Source organism: Hyperoodon ampullatus (assembly GCF_949752795.1).
Source record: "Hyperoodon ampullatus genome assembly, chromosome: 6".
NCBI lineage: Eukaryota > Metazoa > Chordata > Mammalia > Artiodactyla > Ziphiidae > Hyperoodon > Hyperoodon ampullatus.
The window spans coordinates 22,785,085-22,804,832 of record NC_136919.1 but is presented as its reverse complement, the minus strand read 5'-3'; the positions used below and the strand labels follow the sequence as shown (position 1 = coordinate 22,804,832).

Below are 19,748 nucleotides of genomic sequence, written 5' to 3'. Positions count from 1 at the left end.
TTTTCCATCTGCAAAATGGCACAGGGGTTGGTCAAGAAGAGCTCTGCGAGCCCTTGACCCCAGATGGAGGGGAGTATTATGGCCTCCAGAGAGTTCCTGCTTCTCTAGCAGGGCCATGCCTTTCATTCACTTAAATGTTTGTAGGCCCCTGCCATTCCAGCCTTGGGGTACAAAGACTTGATCCTGGAGCTTAGACTCTGTGCAAAAAGGAGCTGCCGTGGAGGGCTATGGTTGCTGGGTCAGAAGAGGGAGGGGATGCGGGGGGGCAGGGTGGGGGAAGGCCTCTTGAAATCACCATGTAAGTGTGGTCAGTTCTGTCAACCCCACTTTTCTGTCTGATCTCAGCTCTCATGGGGAGTCACCTGCAGTTCGGGGGGCATTCAGGACTCCGGGAGGTAAACCTTGGGGCACCTGCTGTGCTGCAGCAGTGCCGCGTGTGAAGAGACATGAGCCATGCTTGTCACAAGCCAGATGCCCAATCCAAAGCCAGGGAGGTGCTGAGCGGAGGGCGGGGGCAGGGGGCCTGCTGTCGAGCAGCTGCCTTGTGCTCTGTAAGGGTCTGGAAGACAAGCAGAGCCTGTGAAATGAGGCAGCCTCTGGGCGCTGGCTGGACAGTCTTTGAGTGACTGGCACTAGAAGGGCTGTTCTTTCATATGGGGGACCATTTATAGGCTCATAAATGGTCGCTGCCTTGGATTCTCTGGGGGCCATTGGTCAGAGATGGTCCCTCCTCTTGGGCCACCTGCTAGCGGTGCTGGAGCTCAAAGTCGTCTACTTGTGTCCTGCTGGCAGCACCCCACTGGGCCCTAGGGGAGGCTCCTGGGCCCCAGCCTGGCTCTGCGGGGTCAGGGGCTGGTCCCCCACACCACTGGACCTCTTCTGGCCTTCCCGGTCCTCAGGGTCCACATCCAGAAGAGGGCAAGGTTCTGTCTTCTCTCCCTCCCTCATCCCAAGGCCACCTGATTTCCCACCCATTTCCCAGGATGGCTGACAGCAGGGGCATCCCTTTCTTTTGGGGCAACTGCCGATTCCACCCACCAGGGTAGGGTCTCGTCCTCAGAGCTCAGCAGGTAGTCACTGAACAGTCCCATCTCCCAGGGTCTGGATTGTTGGTCTTGTGCATGAGCACCTTGGTACATACATGTGACTGGCAATGTTTGAAGAGCCGTAGCCCCGCTCTTTCCCTGAGCGGCAAACCTCAGTGGCACTTCCCTTACAGAGTTCTACCACTTTGGGGTTTTCTTCCACATGGCCTGGAACACAGACCACTTGGCTGCTGCATGCATTCACACATTTATTCATGAAGACCTACTATAGGTGCTAAGCCCTGTGGTGGAGGCAGGTGTTCTGGGTGCTGAACAAGGTGTCGCCCCTGCCCTCAGGAGCTGACAGCCTGCAACGAGGTGGACATGTGCCCACTGGATGTCTGCCCCCGAGGGCTGAGGCCGTAACCTCTATGTCCCAGAGTCCAGAACAGCAGTGTCTGGTGTCAGGAGGTGCTTCCTTCACCATCACTGAATGAATGACAAGCTCTAGGCCCAAAGAGGAAAAGTTCAGTGAGGACCAGATACGGGTCTGAGGCAGGCAGAGCCCCGCCCACTGTCGAGGAAGAGGAGGAGGGAGGCAGTTGAGCTGGTCTTTGAAGGCGGGTGGTGTTGGGCCGTGTGCAGAGGGCACAGCAGAAGAAAAGGTGTGGGATGGAGAAGCCCAAGCCCTGCTTGGGAAGTAGAGGGTAAGGGGAGCTGGTCAGAGCTCCAGTTTCCCAGGGCTGTGCCAGAGGGTGGCTGGAGGGGTGGGTAAACGTGTGTGTGTGTGTGTGTGTGTGTGTGTGCGCGTGCGTGTGCACCGTGCATGCACGTGGACTGGGGGCACATTGGTGTTAAGCATCCAGACGTGACAAATGTGCAGATGTCCAGGGAGCTGTGGACATGAGCAGCTGGCCGTGGAGATGCTCACCCTGTGATTTGTTGCTTTGATTCCTCAGGCCGCGACTTGGCGAGCACGACCCTCCCCGGGTACCCTCCGCATGTCCCCCCCGCCGGACAGGGCAGCTACTCAGCGCCGACACTGACAGGGATGGTGCCTGGTGAGTTTGCACTGTCTGCGTCTCTGTAGCAGGTGACGTTCGGGGTTCCGGGGGGCATCCCCGCAAACAGCCCAGATGACCTCTCTGCTTCTGAGAAGTGGACCTGAATAAATGAGGCAGAGGTCTGCACTCTCGGGCTCTTTCTCTGCAGCTGGGTTGGCAGTGGGGCTGGACCAGCCAGCGGCAGCATCTGGGAGGACATCAGAGAGAGGGGGGCCCTTGACTGTCGCCCAAACACCCCTCACTGGCTACACAGGGAGCCTGAACACGGAGGGGGACGGGATCTGGCCGAAGGTCAGAGAGGGGCTGGGACGTGCCTAAGTCAGCCACCAAGTAGGAGGCAGAGCCACGACTAGAAGCCATGACCCAGCGTGAACCACCCTTAGACCAGGCAGGAGGACCCCCGCTCTGGAGCCTCCTCCACACTGCAGGGGCAGTGTCCCCCCACCCATGGACTGGGGAGTCTGCAGGCCAAGGGGACGTGCCTATCTGGTGCCCGTACGCCTCCTTCTAGCCCACCCAGGGGTCCTGCCCAAACAGCCCTAAGCCTCTTCCAGCCTCCTCCCAGCCCACATCACAGACATGTGCACCCCAGGGCCTGAGGACAGACTCTTCTTGGTGTGGACAGAGCTTGGGCGTGAAGGCTGGGCGTCCACACCTGTGTTCGAGACCGGGGTGAGGGTGAGTGGGCTGGGCATGGGAAAGGAAGCTAGGCAGACCAGACCTCGGGCGGGCTTTCCCCACTCAGCCAGAGCCCCGGTGCAGGCGCCAAGGAGTCCCAGAATTCTGAATTCGCTCCTGGCCTTCCAGGTTATTACAAAGATGTATTTAACAAGGTAGGAGGACAGAGCATATTTCATTTAACGGCTTGTTAGCTTGATTTATGACTTTTAAATATGAGACATACGGAAAATGGCCTCTGTGTGTACTCTTGCCCTGGGCCTTACCAACGCTGGGGAGGCCTGCCGGGTTCACGCCTGCAGTCTTTGCCTTTTCTGCCGCCAGGATGGGCCATGGCAGAGCACAGGGAGACACCACGCTCAGGGCAAGCGGAGGCGGTGGGACACACGCCCTCCTGCCCCCCACTCCACCCCCACTCATCTCTCAGCCCTCAGCAAGTTAGGGCAGCCTTAGGAGATGGATCCTGCCTATCCAGTAACGGCCCCTCCCATCTCTGGGGCCCTTTGTCAAGTGCAGAGTGCTTGCCCAGGAGCCCTTTGGTGTTACAACCTTGTGAGGTGGGCAGGGTCCCGAGGGTCAGAAGGAGACTGAGACTCAGAGAAGTTAGGGAACTGCCCAAGGCTGCAGAGCTTGGTGGTGGAAGACCTTGAATCTGGGTCTTCTGCCCTCCAGTTCAGCACTGCTGTCCTCTGCCATCGTGTACGTTCAGTCTGTCAATGCACGCTTTCAGTGATAGCAGAGGGGGAGGCGGCAGCCCCGGGCCCTGTCCCGAGAGCACATTGGCAGGTGAAGCAGACGCCACCCGGCTGGCCCTGCTGGCTCCCTGCTGCCAACCCCAAAGAGGCCGAGTTCAGAGGAGCAGCTGAACTTTCCCGAGATTATCCAGACAGAGCCTGCCCTCCAGCCCCTGGGATTCTTCCAGCTCTAATTACCAGGCTCAGGATACAAACGGCTGGGGGCCTGGCAGAGCCCCCAGCGGGAACCGATGCCCATTAACAGTGGCAGCAGGAATCACAGGCCTGCACAAGGGTACAGTCTAACCAAACCTGCCAGCAGCAGCTGGACAGGGGCAGCCACAGGGCCAGTGGGGTCCCCTGGGACTCTGCAGAGAGGGAGGGCACAGAGTGAGGAGGAAGGAAGACAAGCATTTTGGCAGGGGAGCCCCACGTCTCCCTCCTCCCCTTTTTCCTTCTCTTTCTGCTTTCTCTTCTCATGTAGCTCAGCACTCCTTCAGTGCCAGACCCCCGGCATCAGGGCTGGGACTCCACGCTCAGCAGGCAGGTCCTCAGTTCCTGTTCCTCAATGTCCAAACCAGCATCACATCTCTGGGACTCTGTCTCCAAAATGATTTCCAAACTCATTCTTGGAAGGCTTCATGGGGCAGTGCTGGCCTGCATGCATGGTCTTTGCTAGAACTGCCCAGAGTTGGCCCATGGCAGAGACGGCCCACCTTTCAGCAGAGCAGGTCCCGGGCCTGTCACTCAGGCATCACCATAGTCTGGCCTCAACTTGCCTTTCTGGCCAACTCTCCCAGCCCGTCCCCCTCCCTGACCGCTCGCTGGTCCCCAGCAGGCCTCTCAGACCGGTCAGTGTCCCTCCTTATTCTGTGTCTCTGGCTTAGACCACCTCCTGCCTCAGCCCGTTGGGATCCAGCTTCACCCTCCAGGGCTGAGCATAAACATCACCACCCCTGATGCCTCTGGTGAGGCCCTGCTCTGGGGACAATGCTTTACATTTGTTTGTTATGCCACGTGGACCAATTAGCTTTGCTATCAGGAGGTGAGCTCACTGAGGCCAGGCCTCTGCCTTAGTTGTCCTCTGCACCCCTCATAGCCCATAACACGGAATAGGTACTTTTTTGTGAGTGTTGGCTGAGGGCGGGAGGGAGGGAAAATTAACATTGACCCGCATATGAGTTTCCTGTGGCTGCTTTAACAAACCAGCACAAACTCGGTGGCTTAAAACAATAGAGAAATTTCTCTCACAGTCCTGGAGCCCAGAAGGCTGAAATCAGTATTACTGGGCCAAAATCAAGGTGTGGGCAGGGCTGTACTTGCTCTGGAGGCCGCAGGGAAAGACCTGTTCCTTTCCTCTGCTACCTTCTTGTGGCTCCTGGCGTTCCTTGGCTTGTGGCTGCATCATTCCAATCTGCAACTCTCTGCCCCATCTTCACATCACTTCTCTGTGTGTGTGTGTGTGTGTGTGTGTGTATCAAGTCTCCCTCAAGCTCTCTCTTGTAAGGATACATGTGACTGTATTTAGGGCCCACCCAGATAATGTGGGGTAATCTTCCCATTTCAAGATCCTTGACTTAATCACATCTACAAGGACCCCTCCCCCCACTTTTTTTGGTCATATACGTCATGAACCCTGGCTCTAGGGATTAGAATGTGGATATACCACAACCTGTGTCAGGGTTTCAACTTTGTAGTTGTTCAGATTTCTGATTCATAACCCCTGGGGCTTCTGGATCTGGGAGGTATTCATTCATTTGTGACCGCAGGCGATACCATTTCTAGACCCCCAAGGGCATGTTGGCAGTGTTTGGAGAAACAAGCTGAGCAAGGTTTTAGGCGAATCGTTTATCCTGTTTTTGTATCGCTGAGGCTGTTACACAGTGATGGTCTGTTTCGCTATATGGAACAGTCCTCCCTCCTCGCCTGGCAGTGAATCCCGAGGGAAACTGAAATCTTCTGAGCTGTTTTTCCTACACTAGGTTTTGGGAAACATTTGGCTGCCCCCGCTTCCATTTATAAAGGAGGCTTCCGTGGATAAGGTCTGCTTTTAGGACAAGTTGAGGGATCATGTCCAGGGAACACGTGGGCAGTTGAACTTTGGGGCCTGGAAAAATAGTACATTTTTCTGTGCTGCCAGCTTGGTGGCTTGGACTCTTGTTTATTTCGAATTTGACTCCGCCATCAGGGGTTGTCTGCCCTTTCTGGTTCCAGGGTGTTTTCACACCCGCAAAACAGGGCTACTTGGTTTTCTCTAGCGTTGGTAGATTCAGTTCCTGTGGCTCTGCCAACCCCACGTAGCCCTTTGCTTCGTCAATTAAAGCAAGTGCGGCACATCACGTCAGCTCAGAGTGGAGACAGTTTTCAGGTTTTATCTTCATCAAATGCCAGAAGTTTTGCACCAAAGATTCCATAGTGTCTTGAGCAGTATAACTAGTTGATTCCCGCCTGAAGCTATTTGCACAACCTAACGGATATTGACATGGCATTTGAAACTCTTAAAAATTCTAGGCTGGGGGAAAGAAAGGGGCGTTCACTGCCCTTTGGCGTCAGTGAGTCTAAGAAGCAAAGTAACCAACTGTCTTTGAGATGGGCGCCCCCATGTATCCTTTACTGGACGCCTCTCTGGGGGCTTCAGGCCAGAGTGCCAGGAAATCCTGTCGTGTTTGCCTTCCCTGGGCTGCAGCAGACAAACAGCTGTTTGATGGGAGGCCCTAGAAGGAGGCTGGCAGGCTCCTCTGCCCTGGGCGCCCTACTTGCCATGGATTGGTGTACTTCACTTCTAGATGCCATTCAGTTAAATTGCTCAGTCAACTGATGGCTTTCTTGAAGAAGTGGGAGGTGAGGGTGAGGGTGGAGCAGACCCTGAGGCCAGTGAGGCCGTCTGGGCAGGCACAGGGCCCCGGATTCCAGCGGGAGGAATGACGACACCTGCTCCCCTCACACGGGCAGTTTCCTCTGCTTAGCGCGCTCAGCCCCCTCTGCTGCTGCCGCTGACGCTGCCGACTGGCCCAGCCTGCCTGGCTCCCTCTCACCCCTGCAGTTTCACCTCCTCAGAGGGGCCTTCCCCATCACCAAATATGTGTTAGTTTCCTCTTGCTTCTGTGATGAGTTACCACAAACTAGTGACTTAAAACAATGATAATTTCTCATCTTACGGTTCTGGAGGTCGGGAATCCAAAATGGGTCTCCCTGGGCTGAAGTCCAGGTGTGCCTTCTGGAGGCCCCAGGGGAGAATTGTTTCCTTGCCTTTCCCAGCCTGTAGATACCCTGCATTCCTTGCTTTGGGGCCCCACGTTGGGCTGAGTCTTGATCGTGCCTCCATAGTCCAGGTTTGCTCTCTCCTGGCCCCCTCTTCCCGTTAGAAAGACCCTTGTTGTTTTATTGGACTCACCTGCTTAATCCAGGATACTCTCCATATCTTCAGGTCAGCTACTTAGCAACCTGAATTCCCCCTTTGCCATATAACCTGACACGATCCTGGGTTCCAGGGATTAGGACGTAGACATCTTTGGGGGATGGCGGTGTTACTCTGCCCACCACACCATCTGAACCAGAACCCCATCACACCCCTCTCAAAGCATCCTGTTCTTTTCATTTGTGATACTAAGCGCAATGGATGGGAATTAATTAGCGGTTTACTCCTTCCTCATCCAGTTTCCTCTTAGGTCTATACAGTACAGAAGGGTTAGACAGCACATAAGGTTCTGTCTGTTCTGTTTGCCGCTGTGTCCCTGGTTCCTGGCAGAGTGCCTGGCCCATAGTAGCACTCAGGCAACAGTAGATGAGATACAAAAGGTGGTGGAGAGGGGTGGTGGTGGTGATGAGGGCTGGGCTGCCAGGGAGAGCTCAGCCCAGTGCTGGAACACTGCAGCCAAGGAGGCTGGGCTGCCCGAGGGCCCGCACTGGCAGCCACGTGGTGAAGCAGGGAGACTGAGTGGTTAAGAGCATGGGCTCTGGAGCCAGACTGCCTGGTTTTGAGTCACCGTCCTGCTTCTTACTAGCTGTGTGACTTGGGGCAAGTTACATAACTTCTCTAGACCCTAGTTTCCTCCTCATCTATAAAATGGGAATGATGATGATAATAAGAATGAGATGTACATGTAAATGATGTACAGTTGGCTCTCTGTATCTGTGGGTTCTGCATCCATGGGTTCAACCAACCATGGATAGAAAATACTTGGGAAAAAATTCCAGAAAGTTCCACAAAGCAAAACTTGAGTAGTGTCAGCAACTATTTACATAGCACTTATATTGGATTAGGTGTTACAAGTAATCAAGAGATGATTTAAAGTATACAGGAGGATGTGTGTAGGTTATATGCGTATATTACATCAGTTTATAGAACAAACTTGAGCATCTGTGGATTTTGGTATCCGAGGGGGTCCTGGAACCAATCCCTGGCAGATACTGAGGGACGGCTGTAATAAATGTAAAAACTCTTAGAACTTTGCCTGGCACATATTAAGTGCAATGTAAGCATTAATTATTATTATTATTCATGATTGCTGTCATTTATTCAGGGGTCTGAGCTGGGTGCGGTGGTAAGGGGAGAAGCCTAGCGGGCAGGCCTAAAGCCGGCATCAGGTCAAGAGCTCTCCAGCAGCGGCCACAGCCCATGGGGCCCTTGGATCAACGGGAGATCCAGTTAGAGGAGAATGCAGTCACAAACAAGAGCATTGCCAAGCAAGAGTAGGGCAGCCAGGCCTGGAGAAAACAGAGAGGCACCTGGGGTTGGTCCCGTTGAGAAAGGTGTCCTGGTAAAGAGGGCCATGAGCTGGGCTGTAACCGGAGTATCCATGGCCGTCTGAAGAAGAGGGTGGGGCAGGGGGCTGAGAGTGGGTCCCGCTGGCGACTGGAGGGGGTTCACGTGGGCGGGAGCATGACCCAGCCAGCCCAGCTGGGTAAGTGGGGTTGACAGGAAGGGGAGATGGTTGAGGAGGAGGCCGGGGGCCAACAAGGTTAGGGTCTGAGCTCGTCAACTTTGGAGACCAAGCAGGCATCCCGGTGAGGTGCTCTGCGGACAGGTGGTGAAGCAGATCAGAAGCACAGGGGCAGAGTCTGCCAGAGAGAGATGCGGAATTGTCCCCAGAGAAGTAGGGGTCCTGTGGAAGGAGTGTGGCTTCAGCACTGATTAGCTGTGGGACTATGCACGAGCTCTGTGACCTCTCTGAGCTGCCCTGCCTGCTGTTTTTGAGGATCATCTGAAATGAAGGTTTGCAGTTACTGAGGCACCAGCTGGGTGAGGTAGGAAGGGTATTGAGGTCTGGAGGGGAGGAGAGGAGGGCTTCTTTTGTCTGTCTGTAGCAAGCCCCTCCCTGACTGAGCATTGCTCGCTCTGTGAAAGGCCTGCAGGCTTGAGGGGTGGGGGGCCCAGCACCAGGCGGGGAGGCAGAAGCTTGGATTCTGGCCGAGCTCAGCCAGGGCCTCACGGTGTGGTCTGACACGCCATTTCCACTCAGCCTGTAGAGCAGGGGTACAATACACTCTGCACAGTTCCATAGGCATGGCCGGGACCCATAGATGGGAGTCAGAGGGACACCTTCTTCAGCCTTTGTATAGAGACCCTTCTCCAAAATTAGAACTGAAGGTATGGGAATGGGCAGGCTTGGGAGGGGCCAGCAGAAGCCAGTGAGGACTTGGCAGAGGGGCTGGAGCATCAGGTAGGAGACTGGATCAGTGCTTTGTCCCCAAGTGCCTCCCCTGGCCCAAGCATCAGAGTGTTTGCTTAGGGGATGAATGGCCTTTGTTTTTAGCTCTTACTTCCCCCTGACCAGGGCTCCTGCTGGTCCTGTGGCCTGGGCACTTTCCAAGCTCCCTCCACACCTTTCCAAGCCTGCCCTGGGCTCGGGGTGCACACCTGTTGCTCGTTCCTGACTCTTTGCTGCCCTCTAGTGGCCTCCATTCACTCTGCCACACCAAGAACGTAGACCCCAAGGAATGACAGGCACAGCTAGGATGAAATGGCAGGTGGCCATTCATTTGTCCATTCATTCATTCTCAGACAGTTCCTGAGAGACACTGGGTGCCCGTTCTGGGCTAGGTGTGGTGTTACAGACACAGCCTCTGCCCTCAGGGAGCTCACAGTCCAGTTGGGGAGACAGACATAAAAAAATCATCCCTGCATGCTGTGTTTAGAGCTAAAATCTAGGAATGTGCTGAGGAAATGAAGGAGAGAGACTGCTAGGTCTGCCGGGGCAATGGGGTGGAGTGGGGGAAATCAGGGAAGGCTTCTCCGAAAAGGTCATTTGAGCTGAACATTGAAGGGTGAGTTTGTCTGTCTGAGAAGTTGGAGGGGCATTGCTGGGTGAGGGACTATGTGTAAGAAGACCCAGAGCCTTAACCCCTGGAAAACTCTGTGGCACAAAGTGCTGCAAACAGCAGCCTTGACAGATGGCAGGCTTGGCCCAGGAAGATCTGGACGTGAGTCAGAGGCAAGGCTGCTGTGCCTTCGTAGAATGGAGAACGAGGGGTTTGGAGTGGCCTGATCTGGACAGTGCACGTGACTAAAGCCCTATGTGAACACTGCATTGAAGTGACGCTGGGACTGGGGAGAAACTCCACGTGGGCTTTGTGGGTGCTTTGCCACATTGGGGAAGAAAAGATTTGCAAAAGCAAAGGCTCAGAGGTGGAAAGCACGCTGGGGCATGAAGGTCCTTCTGGAACTTAGGAGGCTTGGGTTTTGATTCCAGCTGCCAGACACTCACAGTGTGACCTTGGGATGTGGTCTTGGGACTTCTTGCTTTCTCTTAAAACAGGAGGCAGGGGGTGAGAAGATTGAATTAGATGCTCCGTAGGGGGCTTTCTGGTCTTGCCACACAAGGGCTTCTAAATCTGTGATGTCCCTGCCTGCTGGTATCACCCCTCAGCTGAACGGAAGCGCTCCCGAGCCTTGCCACCTCTGTTTGACGTGGGCAGCAATTTCCCTTCCAGTTTCCATTCAGCTCTGGGGCTGGGACATGCTAACGCAATGGCCCTGGGCTATCATATGTAATTGGGTAATCACTTCCAAGGAGTGGAGCTGAAGGAAGGGTGCCTCAGAATATGCTAATCCCATACACCCATAGCTGTGTCCCCTAACACTGCTGTGACAGGCGAGGACGGCCTTCAGGGCATCCCACATGGGATGGGTTCTTACAGACTTTGGAGTCTAGAACCTCAGGGCAAGAGAGGCAGCAAAGATGATCATGATTTGTTCCCTCATCTAAGCAGAGCGTCCCTTTGGGGAGCACAGAGGTGGGAGGCAGGGCACCTCAGCCTTTTCTCACACACGTCAGGCCCATGGCAAGGACAGGCTGCCCAGGAAGTGGCCACAACTGGGGGAGCTCGAGGCGGGCACTGAGGACACCTTCACCTCCTCTAGGCTACTCTGGGTCCCACCCTCTTGTTAGTTTCCCCATGTCTGCTCCATCCATTCATCCATCCGTCCATCCATCCATCCATCCATCCATCCATCCATTCCACCCTCCACCACATCCTTCCTTTCCTCTTCCCTCCCTCCCTTCCTTCCTTCCAACATTTATTGACCATCTACATGTGTCGGTATAGCCTAGGGATATGAGGGGGAGAGCCATGCCCTTGTCCATGGGACATGGACATGAAAAGTTCTCAGTCTATAGTGCATACAGGCAAGTCAGTAGGGCCTATGGGGACAGGGGTGGCAACAGGTAACCCCAGGGACTCTGGGAGCACAGAGCACAGAGGAGGGGGATCCAGCCTAGAATGGGGATGTCAGGCATAGAAGGCTCCGGAATTTCCCCAAAGAGGGGTTTGTTGGGGGGCGGTGGGCATGTCTGAAGCAGCTTTTGCATAGAGTTTTGCTAAAATTGAGCAGACACCATTGTCCACATCAAAGAATGGGGAGACCAGGGACAGAGCTAAAGCTTCCCAGTGGTGCCGCCCTGGGTCAGGGGAGGAATCTAGGAAGAGGCAATTCTCAGGCTTGATGTTGATGGAGCAGCATGTTAGCTGGTGGGAGGTGGAGTGAGGAGGGGGAAATGAATGCTTCAGTCTGGGGCAGGGATAGTGAATATAAAGGTTCTGAGGCATGCTTAGCTTCTGTACATGCTGGAGTCCTTCCAAAAACCAAACCGAATCTACTGGGGTCATCTTTGTTCTCCTACCTTTGATCCACTGGAATCTGCAGCCCTTGTCTCTAAAACTTCATCAGCTGTCAGCCCTCAGCTGAGCAGACTGCCACCACTAAGCCTGTGGGTCACTCCACCTGGGACACTTCTCTCCTGAGAACTTCTGGCAGCCCCCAGAGCTTTCAGGGGCAGAGAGAGCAGTGGGGCTTGGCTCCCGCCCTCCAAAAGGAAAATGCTTTGGAATAAAGCCAAATTGCCTCCGTCCATAAGTTAATTCCACCAACAACCTGGCCTCAACCCACATGGTGCTTTATAGTCTATAAGGGAGGCATGCCTGTCACCCCCAGTGTCAATTTGAAAGCACCATTTTTTAAAAAAAATTATTTATTTATTTTTGGCTGTGTTGGGTCTTCGTTGCTGCACGCAGGCTTTCTCTAGTTGCGGCGAGGGGCTTCTCATTGCAGTGGCTTCTCTTGTTGCAGAGCACGGGCTCTAGGGTACGCGGGCTTCAGTAGTTGTGGCACAAGGGGCACACAGGCTCAGTAGTTGTGGCTCGCCGGCTCTAGAGCACAAGCCAGTAGTTGTGGTGCACCGGCTTAGTTGCTCTGTGGCATGTGGGATCTTCCTGGACCAGGGCTCGAACCCGTGTCCCTTGCATTGGCAGGCAGGCGGATTCTCAACCATTGCACCACCAGGGAAGTCCTGAAAGCACCTTTGAGGTTGGAATGTTTATCCCCATTTCAGAGGCAAGCGAGCTGAGTTCAGAGAGGTGCCGTGCCTTGCCACGGTGCACAGACAGTCAGGGGAGCAGCTAGGCCTGGTGCCTGGAACTCTGGTTCCGAGTTCACCCAGCCCCTGGTGCCCATAGAGAGTGAGAGGGAATGGGCTGTGGGCCCAGGAAAAGGCCTTGGTTTCCTTGGTGCTCCCTCAGGGCTGTGGATGGCCTTCCTGACCCAGAGATCTTTTATGGCTCTGGAGAAGTCCTTCCCAGCTGGGACACCAGGGAACCACACTTCAGGTTCCAGTACACCCCCTTCTACTGCCCATCTTCACCTGTCAGCATCTCAGCCATCCTCCTAGGCCCCGGTCAAGTGCTCTCTCAGGAAGCCTACGCCCCCCACCCTGGGGCTCATATCTCCCCTGAGCACCGCCAGGACACTGCCCATGGTCCGCCTCGCTCAGAGCTGGAGTGACCGGGCTCTCCCAGCTCCTGGTTGCTCCTCTTGGAATCCTCCACCTGCCCAGTCCCTGCACACAGGCACTCCATGGATATGGGCGGGATGTATCTGAATCGGGCACATGCCCTCCCGACCTTGTCTGGTCCAGAGTCAGGGGCTTGGGGCCCGACTGTATAATTAAACGGGGCTTCAGCTCGACTTACACACCCTGGCTCGCTCTTCCCATATTTGCTCTGGCTCCTCACTGGAAGACGCTGAGACAATGGCCCTTGTTACCCTCTGTTTGAGTTATTTATTTTTTTCACTTTTGCCTCCTTCCCCTCTCGGGGGACTCGCCTCTCGCCCTCATCCCTCATGTTTTCCCTTTCACTTGACTGTCACTCTCATTGTCCTCCCGGGGCTGGGAACGCAGGGTGACAGGCAAGGGGAGCCCAACCGGGCCGGGGAGGCTGGAAATATAGTCATTAATGGGACCCGAGAAGCCCAGATGTCCTCCCTGAATGCGGGTAATTTGTTTTTAATGAAAAACCACGCGGTGACCCTGAACAAATGAATTTTCTTTATAAGGAGTCTATGTGCAACGGCACAGATAAAGGACCCGTATCAGGGAGACTTAGATCCAGGGCTGAAAGAAAGAGGGAAGGAGTGGGAATGAGAGCAAGACATAAAAGAGGGGGGAAAGGAAATTTTAAGATGACAACTGTGTTATCATGTCCTTCTGTCTGAAGCACAATCCCAGGTCACACATGCCCTGGGCATTGTCCTGCCAGAGCAGGACGCATGACAGTTGTGGCCATTTTGAGGTCTTGTTCACAGCAATGAGAAGAACATGAACCCCGTCTGGACAGATCTTTACGAAGTACAAGCCTTTTTCTTGCGTGATCTCAGCAGGTCCTCACCATAGCATCAGGAGGGCACGGTGTTTAGCCCCATTTCACAGAGATGAAAACCGAGGCTAAGGTCACACAGCTAGCGAGCGGTCGGGTCCAGATGACAAGGGAAGGACTTTGCCAATTTGGAGTTTGACTCTTAGAAACACAGTGCTTTCTCTGGCGGGACCCAAGAGAAGGGTGCTGCACGGGCAGCCCTGAGATAAGGGGAGGTCCCGGGTCTGCACTGAGGAGTGTTGGATTGAAGCAGATCCCCACAGCCCCAGAACTTTGTGAATATGCAGACTTTCTGAGAGTACTTTGGGTGGGGGGTTCCTGGAAAGAGAACTCCCCAGGAAGGAGTCGGAGCCATTTGCAGAAAAGGCTGCAGGAGAATTGGAATCTGGACAGCAGCCATGTATCACCTACCACCACCCAGGACCCTAGGAGGTGAGCATAGAGCAGGTACCTGGGGACAGCAACAAAGGTACTGGTTCAGCAGAGGCCCTGCCCATGGCGTTGGGGGAATCTGCCTGCGGGCAAAGCACTGCAGGCAGCTAGCACAGGTCTAGGTTGGGGTGCATCTGTGGGGTGTCGGGTGCGGATCTGTTCTAACACATGCCTCGAAGAGGGCTGGAGATGGCCCTTGTACACTCTATAGCTACTTCTCCCTTTGCCAGGGATGGACAGGGCTGGACTGACCTTAGAAATCAGCAGGGGAGTGTGCAGATGTGGTCAAGGAAAGGACTTGTTCGAGGTCACACAGCAAGTCAGAGGAAGAGCCAGGCTGGCTTTCTTTCTGTGGCAGCAGCCTGTCCTTTTGTCCTCCGTCCCCCCGCTTTTGCCCTCCGTTCCCCCCGCCTCCCCCCCGCCCCCCGGCTGTATTCTCAGTGTCCAGAGCAGTGCCTGTGGAAATACCACACCCTCTAGTTCTTCGCCGAAGCAACAAAAAGGAAGCTTTGTGTCTCCTGACTTCACGCAGGCCTGGCATTCCTGGGGTGGTCCCTGGGTGACCTGGCTTCTAGAACAACTCAAAGCACGACTCCCGCTCCACCCACCCCAACCTTCTCATGTTCTTCTTCAGCCCAGATCTTCCCCAGACCCTACCTGGTCAGCTGCAAGAGCATCTCCTGGGATGCAGGCTGTGCCTGTCCCCAGGCCGGTCAGAGCTTCAGCCTGGGGCCATGCTGAGGCCCCGACTCCCCCTGCTCTCGGCTTTCCCCACAGAGTCAGGCAGCTGGATGAAAAGAAATGATTGTTTTCTTTCCTGGGTTCAGTTTCCCTCTGGAAGGTGTGACCCAATTAGAAAATCAGACAAATAGAAAAATCTGGCCATGACCCCAGCTACGGTTCTAAAGTCTCGGCTCATATTTAGGTCCCGCCCCTCGGAGAGCCGAGAGCAGGGCCGGCTCGGGCTTCCTCGGCCACCTGGAGCAGACCTTCCTCAGTGCTGCACTCCTCTGTAACTGATGATTTTTTCCCCAGTGACTTCCAAAATGGACTTGAGGCAGCCTCATGACCTTTCAGTAACATCAGCCCAAACCTGAAATCCCTGTCATGAAATCAGAGGACTGCCAGTAGGTCACAGGCAGAGGCCCCGGAGGGAAGCAGTGGGCCCCGCCCACAAGTGCACTGGTTTTTAATAGGGTTCCACCATCCAGCTTTGGGCCCGCCCTGCCCTGCAGCTGGAGCTACCCACTCCGCCGAGCTGCTGGGAGAAGGGAGCTCACTTTCTTGGAAAAGGTTTCTATCTGGATACATTCCAGAGCATGCCTCCAAAAACATACTTTTAATCAAAAAGAAGATCACCTGAAAAACTGGGACAAATTGTGATTGTCCAGCAGTGGACAATTATAAATGCCAGGAGGGGTTGCCAGTTGGCAAATAAATCCTCTGGTGAGGTCTTGGATTAATTACATCACCAGTGAGGTGATCGGGGTCTTTTTTCTTTTTTTTTTTTTTTTTTGTGGTACGCAGACCTCTCACTGTTGTGGCCTCTCCCGTTGCGGAGCACAGGCTCCGGACGCGCAGGCTCAGCAGCCATGGCTCACGGGCCCAGCCGCTCCGCAGCACGTGGGACCCTCCCGGACCGGGGCACGAACCCGTGTCCCCTGCATCGGCAGGCGGACTCTCAACCACTGCGCCACCAGGGAAGCCCCGGGGTCTTTCTTAATTGTCCTCATTTGTGGGATAAGTTCTGGCCTTCCTCCATTCCTTCCTTCCTCCCTCCCTCCCTCCGCCTCTTCCTTCCCTCCTTCCTTCACTACCTCCCTCCCTAACCTTCCCCCCTTCTCTTATCCCAGCCTCTCTTTCCTTCCTCCTTCCTTCACTTACTCTCCCATTCAGTCATTCATTCATCAGACAATCCCTGAGCTCCTCCTCATGGGTGCTGAGCCCAGTTCACAGAGTGGTTACAGAAATCATTGAATTTCTCAAGACCTCAGAGCATCTGTGAGGAGAATCACCCATGTTACCTGCTCAGAATGGAAAGAAACCAGCTTGAATGTTTGAGGCAGGTTTGTGGGACCGCTAGGCCCAGGGACCAGGCAGGGACTCCTGGGGGACAGGAGGGTGGGGTTTGGGGTATGCAAGGCTGGACTGCAGACAGGAAGGGATCCCCTGGCCTAAGGCCGTTTCACCCTGGGACTCCCCGAGAAGCTCCCTTGGAAGCCTGGCCCCTCGGAACCTCCGTCCCTGAAGCGGGTGCCAGGCCCATGTGTACAAACAGGGGTTCAGTATTTAAGAGCAGGGAGGGGCAGGGAGCTGCCCTGAATGGCTGCCCGCTTTGGAAATTTCTATGCATTTGTAATAACAAAATTACCATAATTTGCTCGTTAACGCAGCTAGATCAGTCAAGCATTGTTCCAGCGCGGGCAGGGAGGCCGCGGCGCCTCTCTCTGCACACTCTCCACACCCCAGCCAGCCTGCCAGCCCGTTAGAGCGCTGGAAATTAGCATGCAAATGGTCCTAATTCGGTGGGCGAGCTGTCAGGCAGCGCCTCTCCGGCCTCGTCTCTGTGAAGGCCCTGACAGCCCGGCTCCGGTGCCGGCCGCCCTCCTCACTCCAGCCAGGAGGGGCTCCGAGGGGCACCTCCAGACTGACAGCTTGGCGGCCTCCCTCCCTCCGTCAGCGCCATCAGGCCTGGCGGCAGGCTCCCCGGGGAGCAGGCAGGGCCTGCCACCATGCCGGCCAGCCGGAGGAAGCGAGGAAGCGGGCGGGCTGCTGGGGGAGGCCGCCCGGTGCTCAGCTCACCAGCCTTGACTGGATGGAGCCGCGGGGCAGCGCGAGGGTGGAGTGGGGCCCCCTGACCCGGGGCCCAGGGAGCCTCTCAGTGCGTGGGATCCGCGAGTGGCCCCGTGGGAACCCTGGGGCACTTTCTCCCACCTGCACACCTGTAAGGAGCAAGTCCAAGTCCTGCCTCGCTCTCCCTTCTTTGTCTCCCAGGCCTGACTTAACACATCCCTCTCAGCCTTCCAGTACCTGGAACATCTCTGTCCAAATCTATGCGTGGAATTCCTCCAGCTGGGAGGGAGATCTGGGGGAGGCTGAGAAGGTGTGTGGGGTGTCTTGGACGCCCTGGACCAGGACTCGGCACCCGTGGCCTCAGTCCTGCCTCCAGTCACCTTCCCCACTTGGCATCTTTATGGTGGAGACATCTTTATGGTCTTCCTCCAAGGGCTGTCGTGAGCATGAGAGAGAGGAGAAGGCCCTGCTTTGTAGAAGTAGCTGACATCTAGGGAGAACATCTGTGGCTGGTCATTTTCCAGCCTGCTTGCCCTTCACAATAACCTCACCAGGTTGGTGTTGATGGTATCCCATTTCCCTCCCAAAGGAGGAGGCTGAGGCCTCAGCTCACACAGAGTAACTTGCCCAAGTGGCAGGGCCAGGATAGAGTCCAGTCTTGATTGCTCAGAGCCCTTTTAACAAGAGAAAAGGCAGGACCCTGAAAGCCAGATCATGCTTCTGCCTCGACAGTGAAAGGCGTGATGACACTGCCTTGCAGGCAACCTGTGCCTCTTAACGGTGCTTGGCACATTCTTAGTACTAGATAAATGTGGGCTGAACGAAGAGAACCCAGGTGGCCCAGGTTTGACAGTCTTTGGGATCCACTGTATCCATCTTTGTGTTCTCCTCCTGATCTGTGACAGCAGAGTGAAGAAGCTACAGCAGGAGAGAGAGGCGAAGCCACAGAGCTTATCTTGAAGTTTCCCCCAGGCTGTTTCTCAGGACCTTGCTCCTTCCTCCCGGTGGGTGGATGCAGCCCCACTCCAAGATTCAGGGTATGGCAAGTGGAGAGGGGGCTGGATTTCAGTCCCCACATGCCCAATTAGCTGGTTGCTCTTGTGCAGTGAACAACCTACTCATCCCTACAGGGCTGTCCTGCCTCTCTTTCTGTTTTAAGGGAATCTTACTGGAACTCTTTAGCCTTCAGGTAAACGGAGAGGTGAGAGAGACCCTGAGAAACTCAAAACCCCAGCTGGCTGCTGGCTGTCCGGGGCGCAAAGGAGGCTCATGAGCCTGAGTGTCTGCTGCATCACAGCACCACCCAGCACAGAGCCTGGCATAGGGCAGACGCTCAGTGAAGGTTTGAGAAGCCACATTTAATAATGTATGGACCAAGAGAGGAAGTGAACACACAAACACGTGCAGGGGTGAACTAAAATCCATCCATCCTGCTTACCTCAGACCAAATGCCTTCAGCCATGGGTGGCTTTTCCTTTCCACCTACTCTTTGGTTTGTTATTTGGGGGCTATGGTGTGAGCCTGATGGAACTTTAGGTCTCCAGGTAACGACCTCTCAGTAGCTGCTGCTGGGCTGTTCAGCACATGTCTTGGAGAGAGAGGACTAGCCCCACAGACACAGAATCCCAGGCTAGGAGGACAGCTCAGGACATTCTCATCCCGGGACCTGGGCACTTCCGCAATTCCCGGGATGAGACAGGATGAATGCTTGCAAACTTCATTTCTGCTGGAGGAGGAATTGCCCAGGCTCCCCCTAGTGGAGAATCGGGACACATCGCCCTCCTGCGTGTGGCGTTTCTGGAGTGGTGGGCAGGACAAGCAGGACCGCCCCGCCGCCACACCCCTCTTCAGTTTACCCGCACTTGGTACATCCACACTCTCACAGAATCCTCACCACAAACCCGTGGGTGCCCTTGGTTATCACTTTTGTTACAGGCTCAGTGAGAGGAGGGGGCTGGCCCAGGGCCATGCCGAGCCAGGCCTGGAATCCAAGGTGCTCCCCTCTACCCAGCAGTCCATATCTGGCCTCACCCTATGAGTGTCCTTGGCTTTGGCCAGCTGACCACCTGCTTGCATGGCCACACAGCCTGGCCCTTCCCAGCCCCATAGCATTAAGCTCCAAATGGCCGGAGGTGCCCACTCTGTGGGTAGGTCAGTCTTTCAGTAAATATACGCAGAATCCTCCTTACTGGTCTCCCCAGTGCCACCCTTGCCCCCTTGAGTCCATTCTCACCATAGCAGCCAGAGTGAGCCTGTTACAATCTGAGTTGGGTCATGTCCCTCTTCTGCTCACTCAGAGTAGAGGCCAAAGTCCTTACCTGATCTTCCCCTTCCCACTTCCTTCCTTGACCTCATCTTCTATCTCCCCACCCCACCACTTTTCCCCTCCAGCCTCACAGATCTCCTCACTGATCCTCCAACACACCACCCACTCTCCTGCCTCAGGGCCTTTGCACTTGCCCTTCCTTCTGCTCAGAGTGCTCTTCCCATAGATATTCACATGGTGGCTCTCACTTCCTTTGCCTCTTTATTTGAAGGTCACCTTTTTGGTGAAGCCATCCCCAGCCACTCTATCACCTCCTTATGTTTTCTCCTTAACACACACTCTATGCTTTATTTTTTCCTATTTATTATCTGTTTGTACCACTAGAATATAAGCTCTCTGAGGACAGGGACATTTGTTTTGTTCACGGCTATATTCTCAGTGTCCAGAGCAGTGCCTGGTATCCAGTAGGCACTCAGCCAACATCTGCTGAATGAATAGGCGGATGAAGCATTGATCGTCTGCTGTGTGCCTGGCATCAAGGTAGACACACACCAGGTCTCCCCGGCACACCTGGGGGCTCCCCCACCTCGCCCTGCATTTATTC

At 55.0% G+C, this 19,748-nt stretch overlaps 1 protein-coding gene across 8 annotated transcripts in view; it reads left to right on the top strand.

Moving 5' to 3' along the window:
• Positions 1 to 19,748, top strand: part of PAX5 (paired box 5) — a gene marked incomplete at both ends in the record, with an annotated part of 186,611 nt that overhangs the window by 142,253 nt on the left and 24,610 nt on the right. For 5 of the 8 annotated variants that reach the window (XM_079705809.1, XM_079705807.1, XM_079705805.1 and 2 more), the window contains one exon: positions 1,985 to 2,086. The exons of the other annotated variants lie outside the window; for them this stretch is intronic. In XM_079705809.1, the coding sequence (XP_079561935.1) occupies positions 1,985 to 2,086 (102 nt within the window). The remainder of the gene's footprint in view (positions 1 to 1,984; positions 2,087 to 19,748) is intronic. 8 annotated transcript variants of the gene reach the window in all.